This window comes from Peromyscus californicus, unplaced genomic scaffold, assembly GCF_007827085.1.
Source record: "Peromyscus californicus insignis strain IS unplaced genomic scaffold, ASM782708v3 Scaffold_22__1_contigs__length_63687245, whole genome shotgun sequence".
NCBI lineage: Eukaryota > Metazoa > Chordata > Mammalia > Rodentia > Cricetidae > Peromyscus > Peromyscus californicus.
Genome location: NW_026294525.1, coordinates 8,827,075 through 8,845,442, shown reverse-complemented (window position 1 = coordinate 8,845,442; position 18,368 = coordinate 8,827,075). Strand labels below are relative to the sequence as shown.

Genomic DNA, 18,368 nt, shown 5'->3' with positions numbered 1-18,368 from the left:
CTGGGCAGTGGTGGCGCACGCCTTTAATCCCAGCACTCGGGAGGCAGAGCTAGGTGGATCTCTGTGAGTTCAAGGCCAGTCTGGTCTCCACAGCGAGATCCAGGACAGGCACCAAAAACTACTTGGAGAAACCCTGTCTCAAAAAACCAAAAAAAAAAAAAAAAAAAGTGTATGGTGTTTGTTCATGTAGTCAGTGGCTTTTGTTTTGTGTTGTCAAAGATGTCCAGGAACTTAAGATCTCCTTGCCACTGCCTCCTGAGTGTTGTGATAAAGACAGCATACTGCTCTGCCATGCTAAGCCAGTTAGTGCCATTGTTATATTGAGTAGGTTAGAATGTATTATTGGGATTTTTGTAAATATTGAATGTACTATAAGTGAGTGTAGGTAGTGTGGCATCTTGTGTTTAGGTGGGACTGATTTAAGTACAGAAACAGCTGGTGTAATAATATGGTTGGGGAACATTAGTCATTGCTTCCTGGGGGTGGGGTCTCATGATCAGAACAAGTACCATTGTTTCAAAAACAGTATGAAGACTAAAGGCAATTGATTTTTTTGATTACTCTTGACAGAGACAACTTTCTTTTGGTTAGTTCAATTTGACCTTGAAATGAGATTTGTAATGTTTTGGATATCTTTTCTCTTACTCAGCAAATGATGTGACTGGCTTAAGGGAATCTGAAGAAAAACTCAAGCAGCAACAGCAGGAGTCTGCACGCAGAGAAAACATTCTTGTCATGCGATTAGCAACCAAGGAGCAGGAGATGCAGGAGTGTACTGTAAGTATCTCAGCATTGTAATCTCTAGTTGAGGAGTCCACATCAGCCCAGGTCGTTTTTAAATAGTGCTAATGGCAAAGAAAGGCATACCTGGTTAAGGGCAAGGTGCTGGAGAGTGATGGGAATACTGAAGGTCTGGGGTGCCTGCTTTCATCCTGATTCCTAACTTTGACAGTTCGGGGTTTTTGTTTTCTGTACCTAGACAGTTTGCACGACTCCAACCGACTCTCCAGCTGTTGTTTACACAGTGGCTCTTTAGACCATCGTGTCTGCTCAAGAACTGGGTGGTGGTACTCTATCACCATTTTGGTTTTGAGTTTTGTTGTAGGTTTTTATTTTGTTTTGGGTTGCATTTTTTGCTGTTGTTTGTTTTTTTGTTTGCCTTAACTTTTTATGGTAATATTTTTAATATTTATTTATTTATTTATTGTTTTGTTTTTTCGAGACGGGGTTTCTCTGTGTAACTTTGGTGTCTGTCCTGGATCTCGCTCTGTAGACAAGGCTGACCTTGAACTCACAGAGATCCACCTGGCTCTGCCTCCCAAGTGCTGGGATTAAAAGTGTGCACCACCACCACCTGGTTTATTTTTATTTCATGTGTATGAGATCTTGGCCTGCATTTCTGTCTGTGCACTACATGTATGCCTGGTGCCTGTGGAGGCCAGTAGTGGGCATTGAATCCCCTGAAAGTGGAGTTACTAATTGTTGTTAACCACCACATGATTGCCAGAAACTGAACCTAGGTCCTTTGCAAGAGCAACTAGTGCTGTTAACCACTGAGCGGTCTCTCCAACCCTGGTCCTATTCTTTATGCCTTTCCCCTGAATAGTACAACATTGTTCTTGTAGTTACAGAAACCAAAAAAAACAGGAAGGGCACGTAAAGTTGGAATTTTGGGTAGGAGTTTTGAAAAGTAATTAAGGGCTTGGGGACTTAGGTTTTATTCTAGATATAAGTAATGGCAAGAGGTTTTTTTCTTAATTTTAAATTTTTTAAATGATTTTTTTTTTTCAGTGACAGGGTCTCGCTATGTAGCTCTGGCTAGCCTGGAACTCCCTATGTAGACCAGACTGGACTTGAACTCACAGAGATCCACCTGCCTCTGCCTCAGTTCTGGGATTAGAGGCGTGCACTACCATGCCCAGCTACCAGTGCAGAATTTTTCAGCAATAGATTCCTGGGGTTAATTAACTGATATTTTGGGCCGGGCGATGGTGGCACACGCCTTTAATCCCAGCACTTGGGAGGCAGAGCCAGGTGGATCTCTGAATTTGAGGCCAGTCTGGTCTACAGAGCGAGATCCAGGAAAGGTGCAAAGCTACACAGAGAAACCCTGTCTCGAAGAAAAAAAAAAACTGGCATTTTGGGTCGATATTTTGGCTTGAGTTTAGAAGGTAGATTTCTTTCTTTTTTCACTCTTGTTTGTGTGTGCTTGAACTATGTGGCCCAGCCCTAAAATCTCTAGTAACTGAGAATGACTGACCTTGTGATATTCCTGTCTACCTTCTGAGTGCTGAGATTACAGGATGCACGTACACACCTGGTCTTTGCCACTGTGTGCATGCTAGGCACACTTTCTACCGAGTGAAAAACCAGCTCATATAATAACCTAATTGGTAGGATGTGATAAGATAGTCTCGAGGCACAATCAATAAAACTTGATCAATTAGATCTTGTTAGGGAAGGATTTAAGAGTAAATCATAGGTGGATCTCAAGTTTATGTGACAGACTGACTGTGAAAGTGATGGAATTTAGAAAGAACAGAACATAGTGTTAGGAAAACAGGACCTGTAATCTTAACCTCTTCTGCCCATCACACTACCAACCTCTAGGTAGAGTGGTTAGTAGTCATCAGAGGCAGGCCAGAGAGTCGGTTCAGCTGTTAAGAGCACTTGTTGCTCTTGAAATAAGACCCAATATACGGTAGCTTACAGACTGTAACTTCAGTCCCAAGGGATCCAAAGCCCTTTCCTGACCTCTCTAGGAACCAGGAATACATGCGGTGCACATACATACATGTAGGCAAAACACTCATAACACGTAATAAAATGGATAAATCTTTTTGGTTTTGTTTCATATGTTGAGACTGGTTCTCTCTATGTAGTCCTAACTCACTGTATTGACCAGGCTGACCTCAAACTCAAGGATTCACCTTGATCCTGAGTGCTAGGATTAAAGGCATGTGCCACCACACCCAACCAAATGAATAAATCTTAAAAAAAAAAAATAGTGTCTGGGCAAAAGTTAGTTTTAGTGAAAGTAGAAATTATGAATTGTTGAATTTAGCAGTCAGGAAAATAATAGGCTACTTTAGTGGGAACTGTTCTATTGAAGGTTGAAATGGAAGGAAGATTGGAGTGATTTAAGCAGGTACTAATTTCAAATAAAAGTATGAGACTAAGATTATGTCTGTAGGGTTAAGGACCTGAGTTCAATCCCCTGGAACCATGTGAAGTATTGTACATGGGGAGGTGTGCTTGTAATCCCAGCCTTGAGGAGGCCTAGCCATGGATCGAGGCAGATCCTAGGGCTTCCTGGACATAATCAGTAAGTGTCAGGCCAGTGAGATACTTTGCCCCTAAAAACAAAATGGATGTTTTGTGGAGGAAACTTACCAGGGGTTTACACCCAGGCTAACACTCAGGGTTGTTCTCTGGCCTACACAGAAGCACACATGCCTCCATCTTTCCATCTTCAGTGAGATTTCAGTGTGAAAGTCAGGACAGCAAGCAGCCGTTAGTTCTACCCTTCCACCATGTGAAAGGGTCTTGGGGATTGAACTCAGGTCAGCAGACTTGGTAGCCAGTGCCTTCACCCACTGAGCCCTCTCACTGGCCCTTACATTCTTGATTAGATTTTGTTGATTTTTTTTTTTTTTTAAAGATTTATTTATTTATTATGTATACAGAAGAGGGCGCCAGATCTCATTACAGATGGTTGTGAGCCACCATGTGGTTGCTGGGAATTGAACTCAGGACCTCTGGAAGAGCAGGCAGTGCTCTTAACCTCTGAGCCATCTCTCTAGCCCCAGATTTTGTTGATTTAGTGTGGTCTGAGTGCACACGTTCCATGACACACAACACATGTGGAAGTCAGGACAGTTGCGGGGAGTTGGTTCTCTTCATATCATTCGGATCCTGGGAATTAAACTCAGGTTAAACTGTGACTTTCCTCATGTTCTCTTCCCTTGCAAAGGGATTTGATTCTAGCCGTGCTTGCCTCCTTTTCATGACTAAAAGTAATGACTGTTGGGATTTAGTCTGAGTCAGTGTTGTGAAGATTGTTTTAATTCATGATGAGAACACTTGATACACACTCTATGATGTGTTTTATTCTCCTGTTACATTTGTTTAGCAGCTGGCATTACCTTGAATTAAGAGGCATATTTTTTGTTTAAAATGTATTACTTTAAATTTTTTTCATAAGAGCTGGGCTAGATGGCCCAGTGGTTAAAGTGCTTTCTTGCTGCTTATGCAAAGGACTGAAGTTCTCTTTCAGGATCCACAGCTATTATATAACTCCAGCTCCAGGATCTGATGGCTTCTGAGAGCACACTCAGGTGTGTGCTCATACTAACATATAGGTAGAAAAATAAAATAAATCCCTTAAGTTAGAGCAAGTTTGATGGGCTCATAGCTTTAATCCCTGCTCTGTAGAGTATGGGCTTCTAAATTCCAGGCCAGCCAGGGCTACGTAGTTAAACTTCATCTCAACAGAAAAACATAGTATCTCCATAAATTAAACATCATTCCTTTCTATTTGTGTGCAGGGAACTCACAATTAAATTCAGTTTCAGGTTAATCAGTGTATTTGTGCCTTCTACTAAATTTATGGTAGGGAATTTCAACTTTCATCCTGTTTAAACCTGAGGGTACAGTTGGACAAAGATGCTCTACCACGCCCAGTAGCCTGATTCCACCCCAGCACCCATGTGGTGAAAGGAAGGGGACTGAAAGCCTGCCTCTGAGCACACCACTCACCATACAAACACAAAGTAATTCATGTTTTAAAATGTAAAACCAAACGTGAGGGCAGCACAAGACTCTGGGTCCAGTTGTACTTTGGATATGAAGGAAATGAGGTTATTTTAATTCATAATTTAGAAAATGTGCTTTTAGAGTGCTAGTAAATAGCACAACTGAAGTTGAAATTGAAAGTTTCATATGTAAGAAAGAAGGTTCTAGTACCAAAAAGTTTTCCACTGGGAGTCAAGAAGCATGAATGCTGGGGTTGGGGATTTACCCTGGGTTAGGTCCTCAGCTCCAGGGACAACAACAACAAAGAAGCATGAATGCTGGGATTCTACTCACATCCGGCTTGCTCAAGCTAATTCAGTCATGTACAGCATTGCTTTCCTATGTTTCATACATGGAAGAGAAAATAGGACTGTATTTCTGCTTAAGCTGCTATAGAATTTTACTTCTATAATGCCATAATGTCACTACTCTGAATTTAAACTTAAAAGTGCAAATTGTAATACATTGTAATCTTGTATCAGGGAGTTTTATGTAGAATAGTTGGCTTAGACAGAAGTTGTTCAGGACAAGTAAGCTAAGACCTCACCAGTTCTTCTGTAATAGAATTTTAAACTTTGCTTCTTTCTAGTAGTTGTCAGTGTCCTTAAAATAAAAACATTGTTGCTTGTTTTTGTTTATTTTGAGACTAGGTCTCACTATATAGCCCTGGCTGGCCCAGACCTCACTGCATAGATCAGACTATTTGCCTCCTAAGTACAGGATTAAAGGCATGTACTACAATGCTGAACTTGTATTGTTTTGTTGGCTGGCTGGTTTAGGTTTGGGTTCAAGATACTGTTTTTAATAATGCATGTGTGCGTGCGTGCGAGTGTTTCTGCAGGAAGTATTGGATCTCTCCTGGGCTGGACTGCCCAGTGTGGGTGCCAAGAGCTGGAACTCTGCCTTTGCCTCTGTAAGAGCAGTTCATACTCTTAACTGCTGAGCATGATACAGCCCTTGTTTTGTTCTAATACTGTTTTGGTTGCAAAGTAAGATGTAACCTCATCTTAATTGCCTTAAACACTTGTTTTTTAATTTGTCCCTTTTTTCCCCCTTTTGTGGTTCTAGGAACCAAAACCTAAGGCCTTGTGCATATAAGGCAAGTGATCTACTGCTAGGCTACTTAAAACCCTCCGCTCTCCTTCCTAAGTGCTAGAGTAGGCATGCGCCACCATACTCGGTTTTAGTTGGTACTTTTTCTAGGGTTTGTTGTTGTTATGGTCTGAAATGGTGTGTATTTGTACTGGAGATTGGACTCAAGGGCCTTGCTCTACATGCTCTTGTCTGTTATAGAACTACACCCTTACCCTTAGGGAGACTTTTGGTAACAGAGGGGTTATACACCTAACAGGTAGGCTGACCACTGTCAAGTTAATAAAAGGGAATTTCCCCATCTTAAGAATTTCTCCTGATTTGGTAGTAATTGTTTCTTTTGCTTTGCACAGACTCAAATCCAGTACCTCAAGCAAGTCCAGCAGCCGAGTGTTGCCCAACTGCGATCAACAATGGTAGACCCAGCGATCAACTTGTTTTTCCTAAAAATGAAAGGTGAACTGGAACAGACTAAAGACAAACTGGAACAAGCCCAAAATGAACTGAGTGCCTGGAAGTTTACGCCTGATAGGTAAACAAATCATACTCCCCAGTCAAGACTTCCCTGACAGTCCCACCTCGAGAAAGCTGTGGTGGGACAGCCAAGTACTCGTTTCCACACCAAGACTCAGACTTTTTTTGAGCCAAAAAAGCCACATTCTTATACTGTCCAGCTTGTAATGGTTAATGTAAAACTTACCAGATGAACCTTGTGTTTCAGCTTTTCTCTTCCCCTTCCCCTTGCTTCAGAGGCCTGATGCCGTCGGACTATTCCGAAGAAGAGGCCACCTCCGAAAAATTCCCCTTCTAGAACATGTAGACACTTGAGAAATGTTTCTGTTTGAAGAAAATAGAGGGGAAAACAGAAGTCTTAAGTCTGTGGCACACTGTGTCTTCAGACAGTTTGGAGGTTTTAAATCATGAATTGAACATGTAAAATTCCAGTAAAATGTAAAAGTGGAATATGCATCGCTCTTAACCTTGAGCATAGTGACTTAGAGACACTGTACATCAGTTATGCCAATAAGACTGTGGACTTCATGATCGTTGAACTACTGGGTCAAAACTCCAATGAGGAGAATTTTGCCTTTAAAGGGTTTACATGCTAAGAACCAACTAATAAGCTGTGAGACAATCAAGTCATAACTACCAGTACAGGTAGTGCATATATTTATCCATTAGCTCTGAGCTCTCTATTACATAATGGAGCCTTAAATCTATGTGGTTTCTATCAATGGTTTGTTCTTTGAATGGTCGTGGAAACTGTAGATAACCTTAACGGAGGACTGTACAAACGTGAAGGTGTGGTCTCACACTTCAGGTTTCAAGTGTTTGAAGCATTCTGAGTATGCATTTCACAACTAGATTGTATAAGGTATTAGCCGTGAAGAGACTCCCGTTACTCAGTAAACCCTCATTTCACTCAGCAGGCACATGCTGAACAGCATTGTCGTTGGTGTTAAATGGGGGAATGTGTTCCTTCATTGTATTTGGGCCTTTTGTATCGAATTCTTGATATTAAATTAAATGTGCCTTGAAATAGTTGGGTTTTTTTTTTTTAATTCAAGGAATACTCTGATAATTTTGTTGTACTCTTTAATATTTTACTTTGGGGGGGGCTGTGGAGAGCAGATCAACACTTTGGAAAAATTATTCTGTGCTCTTCAAGGTGAAGGAAAAGGCTGTCTCGTTTAAAAGACTTTATTCCAGGTGGTATAAAAGACAAGGAGACTTGGCATTTGGCCCCAGGATATTGCAGTAGAACATAATGTGGGACAGTCTCACAAGGTTCCTGCCAGAAGATTGGGGAAATAATGTGTTGGAACTCTGGGCTGGCCCAAGTGAGACTTGGTGTGAATTGGAAAAAGGTATAGTGATCATTCTAGCAGACTCACTTGCTCATTTAGATAAACGAGGCATTATATTCTTCATGCTTCCATCCAAGCCTGGAGGTGAATTTTTTTTCGTCTATAAGTCACCAGTTTGAATTTTCGCTTGGTGATAATGGAGTCTGAGATGAGTAGAAGATAAATGTTCCAGCTTGTCCCAACGTTTAAGTGCAGTTTTAACAAGGGTGACTTAAGTTCTCTTAATCGTTCAAATCAATTGTAAGTATCTTATATGTTTGCTTTAGGGAACTGATTGTGGGGCAGGGGTGGGTCGGAGGAGTGATTTGTATAACTTTACAGGAACAAGTTTGCTTCTAAAATTGTCATGGGGTTTGGAGGGTAAGTAACCAATCTGTTTAAAAGTAGTTTACTGTGACCAATTGGATCTTTTGTATTTATTTTATGCATTTTCAGATCACAATAGAAAAAGCCCTGAGTATATTTTTAGTAGGTTAAGTAGTAATCTGTAAAATGTGTTACTAACATGTGTTCACACTTAGCTAGTCTTTCTTTGCTACTTGGATACAGTAACTTTGAGGCCTGTGGGCCTGCTTCCTTGTTGTAACTTCTCTCTTCATAAGACAATGCCTGCTCGGTATACACTTGAGGAAGGAGGGACGGAAAGTGTCACTCCTGGGCCTGTGTCAGCCTGGCCCATTCTGCTCTGCAGGACCAGTTACTGCTGTCAAATAGCTTGGGTATCATCAAGATAATATGTGCATATGCAATGATTTTATGTATATTGGTTTTAAAGAAATGTAATCATACCGTACGAGCATATACTTCAAAGCGTTATTTTTTCCCTCCATTTTTATCTCTTGGGTATGTTTAAGCATATCTAAATTACTACCTTTTGAATGGTTACTTGGTATTTCTTTTTATTAGTTAATCTTATTTTAACAACCCATAAATGGGGTTTTATTATAAAATTAAATCATAAGCCAGAATAAATCAAGTATTAAAAATACATTGTTAATTTGAAAATAAGTAGTGATTAATCAGTAATCGGTGTGGAATGATTCAGGTGACTGGGTTTTGGGTTTTCTTGTATGTGTATATGGTATTTCCCCTCTGTTTCAGTTCCAATTTTGAGGGATAAAGATTTTAGCTGGGTGTGGTAACTCATGCCTTCAATCCCAGCATTGGTGAGGTTGATGCAGGAGAATGGGGAATTCAGGGAGTACATTCATATATTCTGTCTCAAAAAGTGAACAGAAGAGCTAATGAGAGGTGGACTGTGATTCTCTCTGTAATACTGTCTGTTTTAAACTATCTCATTTGACAAGACATTCATCAGAGTGTTAGGAATATATTGGTATCTTCAGTTTACACTTAGTCATTTAGGCAATTATATGTACATCTCCACAAAATAACCTGGCTTTCTTCCCTTGATAATGAAAACAATATATGATGTCCCTTCTTTTTTGTAAGTCTGTAAGTATTTCCTGTTAAGATCTTTGGGAGTTTTGGTTTTTGGTTTTTTTTTTGTTTTTTTATTGGCTTTTTGAAATAGGGTTTCTCTGTGCAGTTTTGGTGCCTGTCCTGGAGCTCGCTCTGTAGATCAGGCTGGCCTCGAACTCACAGAGATCTGCCTGGCTCTGCCTCCCAAGTGCTGGGATTAAAGGCGTGCACCACCATTGCCAGAGACTTTTTTTTTTAAGGTGTTATAGAGATGGCCCAGTGGTTAAGAGCACTGGCTTCTCTTCCAGAGGAACCAGGTTCAATTTCCACCTCCTACATGGAAGCTTATAGTCATCTAAAACTGCAGTTCAGAGGATCTAATATACTTCCCTCACACACAGACTTACATGCAGGCAAAACACCCATACATATGAGAAGACAACAAAAATGTTTTTAAGAAAGATGCTAAGGCATTTGTTTTTAAAGATTTTTTTTTTACGTGTGTATGAGTGATTTGTCTGCATTTCTGTCTGTGCACCACATGCATGTAGCGGCCAGAAGAGGGTGTCAGATCCCTTGGAATTGGAGTTAGAGAAGGTTGGGAGCCACCATGTATATGGTAAGAATCAAACCTGCGTCCTCAGGAAAAGCAGCCAAGTGCTCTTAAATGCTGCGCTAACTTTCCAGCCCCCCATTTTTAAAAAATTAAATGAGAGGAGTGATCTCTGCTTTTCTTTTCCAAATATTCACTTGTAATTAAGTTCTCTCTATTTATCTTGTGGTGCTGAGGATTGAGCCTAGGGCTTTGACCATGCTAGATAAGCACTTTATAATTAAGCTGTGTCCTCAGCCTTTTCTTTGGTAGCGAGTACTAAGGATTGAACCCAAGCCTTAATGCTAAAATCAGAGTACACTCCCAGCCCCACACCATGTATGGAGTGTGTTTATGTGTGTTGTGATGACCACAGACACCAATTTTAATCAGCATAGTTACTAACATAAAATTGAAGCAGTTTTAAGGTGTTTTAGTTAAGAATAAGTTTAGAGGTGATTCTTAAGACAGGGTTTCTCCGTATGGCCAACAATGGCCTAGAACTAGCTTCAGCTTACACTAGAACTTCATCAGCTTCCTAATCATTCATCCATGGGGTAGTTAAACTGTGTTAAGCATTTTTAAATATTTTACTGTAAAATTCTTTATGTCTCTGGGGTCAAGTGACCAATTAATGTATTTTATAATTGTTTTTTTTCCCCTTAATCTTTATTAATTTACAGGAAAGTAGAACTTTCTGGTGGAAAATTTTGATGCATATGATTTGCAAGAAACAGCTGGCTAGATGTGGTGGCACATGTCTTTAATCCAGTGCTTGGGAGACAGAAGTGTGCAGATTCTGTGAGTTTGAGGACAGTCAGGTCTCATAGTTCTAGGTTAGCAAGACTGGGTCTCTCGGTGTAGCCCTGGCTGTCCTGTGGAACTCGCTCTGTAGACCATGCTTACCTCGAACTCATAGATCCTCTTGCCTCTGGTGGGATTAAAGGCAGACACCACCATGCCCAGCTAGACCCTATCTCAAAAAAGAGAAAGAAACAAAGTTATTGTTATATGGGCAGCCAAATAGAAGGAAGGAGATCATTGTCTTACAGTGGTGTCCACATCTGGAGGTTAAACTCTGAGGAGGCTGATAGGAAGTGGAGGGAATCAGGAGCTACTGTAGCAGTGAAGGGAATGTGTTAAACAAATGGAACTCTTACTGTGTGCGCTCAGAGCTTGTACCTTGGTTCCTTTGAACAACAGTAACCTGTTTTTTAATGTTCCACAAATATCTGTAAGGAAATTTTAACTACAATTTTTTGTTGTTGTTGAACTGTATTATAATAACATAAGCTATAAGTTAAGGAAATCTGCAACATTCCTAGTAACAGAGTTCTTTCTCTACAAAGCAATACTGTTGCTAGGGCTCTGGTGTCTGCTAGGATCAGATGGATTCTGTATATCTGGCAAGTGCAAATCCCATTAGAAATAGGAAGAACAGTACAGTACAGAAGTGTTCTTATCCAGTGAGATCATTCCAGACTTAATCCAATGAGAAGAATGTGAAAGTGTCCATATGCACATCTCAAAGTCAGTATCACAATTGTGAATTAAAGCCAAATACCTTTGAAGTTAATACTTTTCTGCTGTTATTACTAAGGCTAAAAGCAGTGAAGTTTTATTGGATTGTTACTTGTTTTATTACTCTGTTGGTTCTCTGTATGAGTTGAATAGTGTAGGGCACTATTATTTGAAAATTAAAATGTTCAAAAGTATAATGTTCCTGATCTGACAGATAATTTGAGGTTTGGAAAATAATCCTGGATCTTTGTGACTTGGGAATATACAGTCTTAATCCAGTATTAAAATGCTCATCAGGCATAGTGGCTCACACCTGTAATCCTAGTACTTAAGATGTAGGAGGATTACAATTTCAAGGTCATCCTCTACACATAACAAAAAAACCCAAATTTATGTCCCAGTTAAGTTAAATAAGGAATTAATGGATTTCTATTTGGCAAGTCTTTTAAAAGCTATATTCTTGTATCGAAGATACTTGTACCAGAGAACTACCTATTAAAAGGAATCCTTTATGTGTGTTTATTAGTAAGAATATATTCTCATTCTTTTACAGGTATTTTATGGGTGGTAAAGGGGCATACATTTATAATTGATTCTATACATATTTTTTAAAGAACTTTTGTTTGATAAAGCTTAGTACCTTAGTATTACATTAACAGTATATCCAAGGTATATGTTAAATGGCCTGCTTATACTTCAAATGATAATGTAGCTTGCAAACCTTGATCCAGTAGAAACAAAAAGTGGCTATGGCTACTTGGCACTTTTGTTTAAGGTTTATTTTTGCTGCTCTGTTGGTAACTACCGAAGTGCAGAAGATGGACATGTTCCAGAAAAGAAGATGGTAATTACAGGGTGGCATCTGCTGTGACACAGTTATGTTCTGTACATCTGCTGTAACGGTTGTGAGCAAAGGCTGTAGAGAGCTTTCTCCTTCATTTTGTGATGATTGGCTCTTTCCTTTGCAGCCAAACAGGCAAAAAGTTAATGGCGAAGTGTCGAATGCTTATCCAGGAGAACCAAGAGCTTGGAAGGCAGCTGTCCCAGGGCCGTATTGCACAGCTTGAAGCAGAGTTGGCTTTACAGAAGAAATATAGTGAGGAGCTTAAAAGCAGTCAGGATGGTAAGGGGGTTTGTTGTTTAAAGTTTGCTCACCTTTGCACTGGCAGTAAAGGCCGCCAGGCTCGCGGTAGATAAGTTTCTGTGCATGTTCTGGCTACATAAAATTGTGCATGCAACACCTACCATTGACTCCTAGAACAAAGCCATTTACTTAAGTTAGAATATTCCCCAAGGTACTGATAGCACATTGAGAAATTTTTGTGAGTTTTTGTTTGTAATAAAAGGTGTTTTGTTTAATTTCTCTTAAATATGAATCTTGGAAACACTTGGCAGTTTTTGTGGTTAAAAAGTAACATAATTATATTTCCTTAAGGTCCTCTTCAGTGAAAAGGAGAGTCACTATTTAAATTTGCTGAGACAAACCAAATGTAATTGTTACCATAGTCCTTTTTTTGTTCAAGCATAGCTGCGGGGTTTTTTTTGTTCGTTTGTTGTTTGTTTGTTTTTTTTTTTTCTTGTTTTGTGAAGTGAATTAATAGTAAGAAATAGAGCCCCACTGTGAACATGTAAACTGAGAATCAGTTATTTGATGGTTGGTTGCAAAGAAAGTTGGTAGGTAATACTGTCATTCTTAGCTTTCACTATGTGTAAACATGGTAAGTGGGAGATGTTATATAGCAACTGAGAGGCTGTTTTTCTTAAAGCCTTTTTAGAAAGTTAATGGACTTGTATATTTTAGCAATCTCCAGGTATTTCTTAGGGGATTTTGTTCTTGTGTGTGGATCAGACTTCTTTGGGGGATAAAGAACCAACATGTCCTGAGAGCTGGACCAGCTGTAGATTTAATTGAAGGCACTAGCTGAGGGTGAAGAGAAGGGACCCTCCGGTCAATGCAGATAAGATTTTATAGGCTATTGTCAGTTGTATGAGGCAGGATGGTTGGAATCTTTTTTTTTAATATTTATGTATTTTACGTATGAGTGCTCTACTTGCATGTATTTCTGTATCACAGAAGAGGGCATCTGATCCTATTATAGGTGAGCGACCATGTGGGTGCTGGGAATTGAACTCAAGACCTCTAGAAGAGCAACCAGTGCTCTTTACTGCTGAGCCATCTCTCCAGCCCAGTTGGAATCAATTTTAACTTGGTTACTTTAATATTTAAAGCCTCCAGCTACCCTCCAAACTCATTCTTAAATGGTGATTAAAATTCCAGGTAAATTTTTTAGGTATGCTGTTCCAGTTTTAGAATAGTATTTATTCTCTTGGTAAGCATTTATTGACTGCTTTGTTGCTGGCACTTAATATTTGAGGGGTTGGAGAAGGAGCTCAGTAGGCATAGCACTTGCCTTGCAAGTATGAGGACCTGAGTTTGGATCCTAGCACCCCAATAAAAAGCTAGGTATGGAGCTAGTGGTGGTCTGTCACTCCTGTGTGGAAGGTGAATTTTGGGGTTTGGTGGTCAGCTCGTCTAGCCAAAATGGCAAGCTCCAGGTTCAGGGAGAGGTAGAAAGCTATAGAAGAAAGACACCTTATATTGACCTCTGGCCTCTCATACACACATGCACAGGTGAGTGCATGTGTATACACATAACAAATGTTTTAAAATATGTTAAGATATTAAAGTAGGTTTGACTCTTCTTTGCACAGAACTGAATGACTTCATCATTCAACTGGATGAAGAGGTAGAGGGTATGCAGAGCACCATTCTAGTTCTTCAGCAACAGTTGAAGGAGACACGACAGCAGTTGGCGCAGTACCAGCAGCAGCAGTCTCAAGCTTCAGCCCCAAGTACCAGCAGGACTACATCTTCTGAACCTGTAGATCAGGCAGAGGCCACAAGCAAAGACTGCAGTCGTCTGGCAAATGGACCAAGTAATGGCAGCTCCTCCCGCCAGCGGACGTCTGGGTCTGGATTTCACAGGGAGGGGAACACAACTGAGGATGACTTTCCTCCTTCTTCAGGGAATGGTAATAAGGCCTCCGACAGCTCAGAGGAGAGAACTGGCAGAGGAGGGAGTAGTTACATAAACCCACTCAGTGCGGGGTATGAAAGTGTAGACTCTCCCACGGGCAGTGAAAACTCTCTCACACATCACTCAAATGACACAGACTCCAGTCATGACCCTCAAGAGGAGAAAGCAGTGAGTGGGAAAGGTAATCGAACTGTGGGTTCCCGCCACATTCAGAATGGCTTGGACTCAAGTGTAAATGTACAGGGTTCAGTTTTGTAATATTTTTTCCAGCAAATTTTTATACAGTGTCATTTAATTTGGGAGAGGATGCTGTCAAAAATTAATGCATACTTTTGTCACGATTTGCCTTTTTGTGGGTGTGTTTTTTGTTTGGTTCCCTTTTTTGTTTTGTTTTTCTTTTTTATTGCTTCAATACCTCTGCCACTTTGAAAATCGTAACAGTTAATTACTTTGAACGTTGCTAAAAGAACATTTTGTGTAGGGTCAAGTTATTTTTATATGAGTTAATGTGAAGTTGTAAATGGGAATCTATAACGATGATGTCTGTATAAATCTGTGTCTATCTAGAACCTGTGCTGTGTAAGGGCATTCTTCCTCATGCTGTTATATACTTATGCACCATTCAGACTTGTTAGAGTAGATGTGGGTTTATGACTGCCAAGGTTGCCCAGTACAGTAGTTTTTATCACTAAAAAGTTGGACTTGGAGTCCTATAGTAGTTTCAGTGTTAGATAAAGTTTTTCCACCATACATCTGTGCATTCATCTTTAGGCGACTGAATGTTTAAGAAATCTGTGTGCATAGTTACTAAGTTTTTATGAACTGTTGTGTCTTGTTAATGCATATTGCCCTGTGACTCCAGTATATCTCACTTGTACTGACCAAACCTAAATAAAAAAAATTTTATTATGACTCCTCTATTCGTTTTTTTTTTTTTTTTTCCTTTTCTTTTGGGTGTGTATAGCAGTTACTATTTATTTTCACTGAACTGCTAAATTCCCGCTACCCTGTAACATATACAAAGGTCAGATTAAAACAGTCCATGCATTATGTCTGACTGTGCATACCTAATTTTTAATTTGCACTTTTCTTTTGCAGAATGAAGTAGGAGTTTATGACTGCAGTTCATGGTTTTGCTTTTTTTCCCTTGACAGAAAAATCTCATTTAAAAACATTTTTAATTTTTATGTTTCAGTTGAAGAGCAGTTTATTGATCTGATTTCAGGGAATCGGTGTATCTTTAGTCAGGGATGTTTGTTTTAAAGCACTGACCAAGTAATGGTTTTTCCTAAACAGCTTGCTTGCACAGATTATAAGGAAGTGTATGGTGTGAAGATGGGAAAAGTGTTGTGAAAGGTTGTTATAGTTTGTCTCACTGTTGATATAGTTAGTAATACTAACTTGCTTTGGCACCTACTAAAAAATTAGTAATACTAAGTATTGAGGTCTTAAGGTCTCTAGATTACAACTTTTCATAGATGGTTATGATGAAACATTTCTTCTAAGAACAACAGGATTCTTAGTTAACTTATTATCAAGGAACTGTAGAAGTGAAGTTGTAACAGTTGAAACTAAGATACTTCTTTGAAAAGAACTGTTGTATTTTTGCTTGCCTGGCTGGTAAATAATCTATGGTCTTGGCTTCAGAGGCACTGTGCTGGGTGGTGGTAGCGCGCCTTTAATCCCAGCATTCAAGAGGCAGAGGCAGGAGGCAGGTGGATCTCTGAGTTAAAGGCCAGTCTGATCTACAGAGTGAATTCCAGGACAGTCAGGATACAGATTAACCCTGTCTCAATTAAAAAAACAAAAACAGAAAAACCCTGCACTGTCTTAAGCTTTTGTGCAGTCCTAAGTGAATAAAGCCTATATGATTTTAAATAAATTTGTATATAATTAACCAGTTTGATGTATGTTAAAAGACTCCTTTGATCTCTAGGCGGTGGTGGCACACGCCTTTAATCCCATCACTCAGAAGGCAGAGCCAGGTGGATCTCTGTGAGTTCAGAGGCCAGCCTGGTCTACAGAGCGAGATCCAGAACAGGCACCAAAACTACACAGAGAAACCCTGTCTTGAAAAAACCAAAAAAAAAAAAAAAAAACCTCCCTTGATTTATGAATTACTATTGGGCTTTAGCTACATATATATATCCTTTTACCCAATTTACACAAAAATATAACTTTTTCTATCCTATTGGTATCTAATAATCAGTGTGCAAAAGGAAATTGTTCAACAGCAGTGTAACTGACTAAATTTAATATAGGCTTAATGTCAAAATAGATTTCACATTTCTGTTAATTCTGCTTGGTAAGTAACTTAGGATTTATGGTTGCATGTGAAGTCAGCAGTCCTCATTTCTGGAATTGGATGCCTCATTTGCTGGGAAAAGGTGATGGACCCTATTCAGGTGAAGTGGTTTAGGACAGTAGTAAAGTTGAGTCCTGGCATTACTGGTAATCTTGTCATATGACTAGAGCCCTGCTCCATAAAAGGTCATTAACTGAGTTGGTAGAAGTGAAGTACTGTTTTGAGCTCAGGTTGGGTGTCAGCAACATTTATTTCTCACAATTCTGGAGGCTGGGATTTGTGAGGTGAATGTGATGTGCTGGCTGATTTGGTTCCTAGTGAGGACCTCAGATGTATCTCCAGAAGGTAGAGACGTCATTTCACTTCTCAGCCTGTGTGGGAGGGTTCAGTCATTGTAATCCAAAGGTCTCACCTCTCATCAGTGGGAAATAGTTTCAGCATACAGTCAGGGTGTAAGGGATACATCATCAGTGTGCAGCAAGTGCCAAGCACACAGTGACTGCTCAGTAAATGTCAGCCACTGTTAAATCTTGAAGTCTCCGTCCTGGTGACAGACCACCTCTTTGTCAAGCTACTACTCAAGTAGAAGTAGAAGTCTGGTTTGGGTTTTGTTTTCCCCGAGACAAGGGGTTTTCTGTGTAGCCCTAGCTGTCCTGGAACTCTGTAGACTAGGATGGCCTCGAACTCAACAGAGATCTGCCTGTTTCTGCCACCCGAGTCTTGGGATTAAAGGCCTACACCACCACCACCCAGCCAAGTACAAGTTTTTACTTGATAATTTACCAAATAAATTTGAAAAGTAGTTTCTTCTGGTATTACAGGGCCTTGAAGTTCCATTAAAAGAAAGCTGTTGCCTCCTAGCCAGAAGATGAGAATCTACCTGTGTGGAGACATACCATTATCCTCTCCCTTAGGAGTTAATACAGTTGGGCAGGTCAGTCACCTGGCTAAGGGACCACTGCTCAGGAAGGCAGATCCACCTTCAGGCATGCTAAGGAATAATTATACCTTTAATGAGATAATGTAGTCTTCCTTCCTAGAAGTTTGCTCTAGAGCAGTCAGCTTACAGAGCCACAGCCAGGCAGCTTCCTTAACTGGTTTGTTATCTGAATTACAGTGGTTTTTACTTCTTTCCCTGGTCTAAGTATGCCTTGCTCTCTCTGAAGCCCCCTACCTCCCTTTAAGAAAAAGATTTGTGAGTTCAAGTCTAGCTTGGTCTACAAAGCAAGTTCCAGGACAGCCAGAGCTGTTGCAGAGAAACGCTGTCTCGGGTTGGGGGGGGGGGGTTATTTTATGTGAAGTGTTTTTATGTAGGTGTGTGTATCATGGGTGTGCCTAATATATGCTGAGGTCAAGCGGCCATCAGATCCCCTGGAACTGGAGGTTACAGGCAATTGTGAGCTTCCTGCCATATGGGTGCTGGGAACCAGGTCCTCTGTAAGAGCAAGTGCTCTTAACAGATGTGCCATCTCCTCAGCCCCCAGACTCATTTTTGCCATGTAGGAGCTTGTCCACCACATGGCTGCCCACCATGGCTAACTCAAATGATACTGCTTTCTCTTCCTCGTCTCCCAACCTGTGCAACTGCAGCACTTTGTCATTGTCCTCATAAAATGTGGTAATGACACCTTCAATACTTGGTAACACTGAGGCTGCCCTTTAGAGAACTATCATTGAATGTCCCTTGATAATATCCACTCCAAAGTTGGCAGGCCACCTTCATGTTTTCCTGCCTG

The 18,368-nt window shown here is 40.2% G+C and overlaps 1 protein-coding gene and 1 long non-coding RNA gene across 3 annotated transcripts in view; one reads left to right on the top strand and one right to left on the bottom strand.

The window, feature by feature from the left end:
- Positions 1-15,239, top strand: part of Wtap (WT1 associated protein) — a 31,224-nt gene extending 15,985 nt beyond the window's left edge. For both annotated transcript variants that reach the window (XM_052750865.1, XM_052750866.1), the window contains exons 5-8: positions 650-777; positions 6,240-6,418; positions 12,258-12,412; positions 14,002-15,239. In XM_052750865.1, coding sequence (XP_052606825.1) covers positions 650-777; positions 6,240-6,418; positions 12,258-12,412; positions 14,002-14,585 — 1,046 coding nt within the window. In that variant the 3' untranslated portion in view covers positions 14,586-15,239. The remainder of the gene's footprint in view (positions 1-649; positions 778-6,239; positions 6,419-12,257; positions 12,413-14,001) is intronic.
- The window catches only part of LOC128118326 (uncharacterized), a 14,655-nt gene continuing 4,287 nt past the window's right edge, over positions 8,001-18,368 (bottom strand). Inside the window, exon 3 of the long non-coding RNA XR_008221150.1 lies at positions 8,001-10,741. This is a non-coding gene — a long non-coding RNA (uncharacterized LOC128118326). The remainder of the gene's footprint in view (positions 10,742-18,368) is intronic.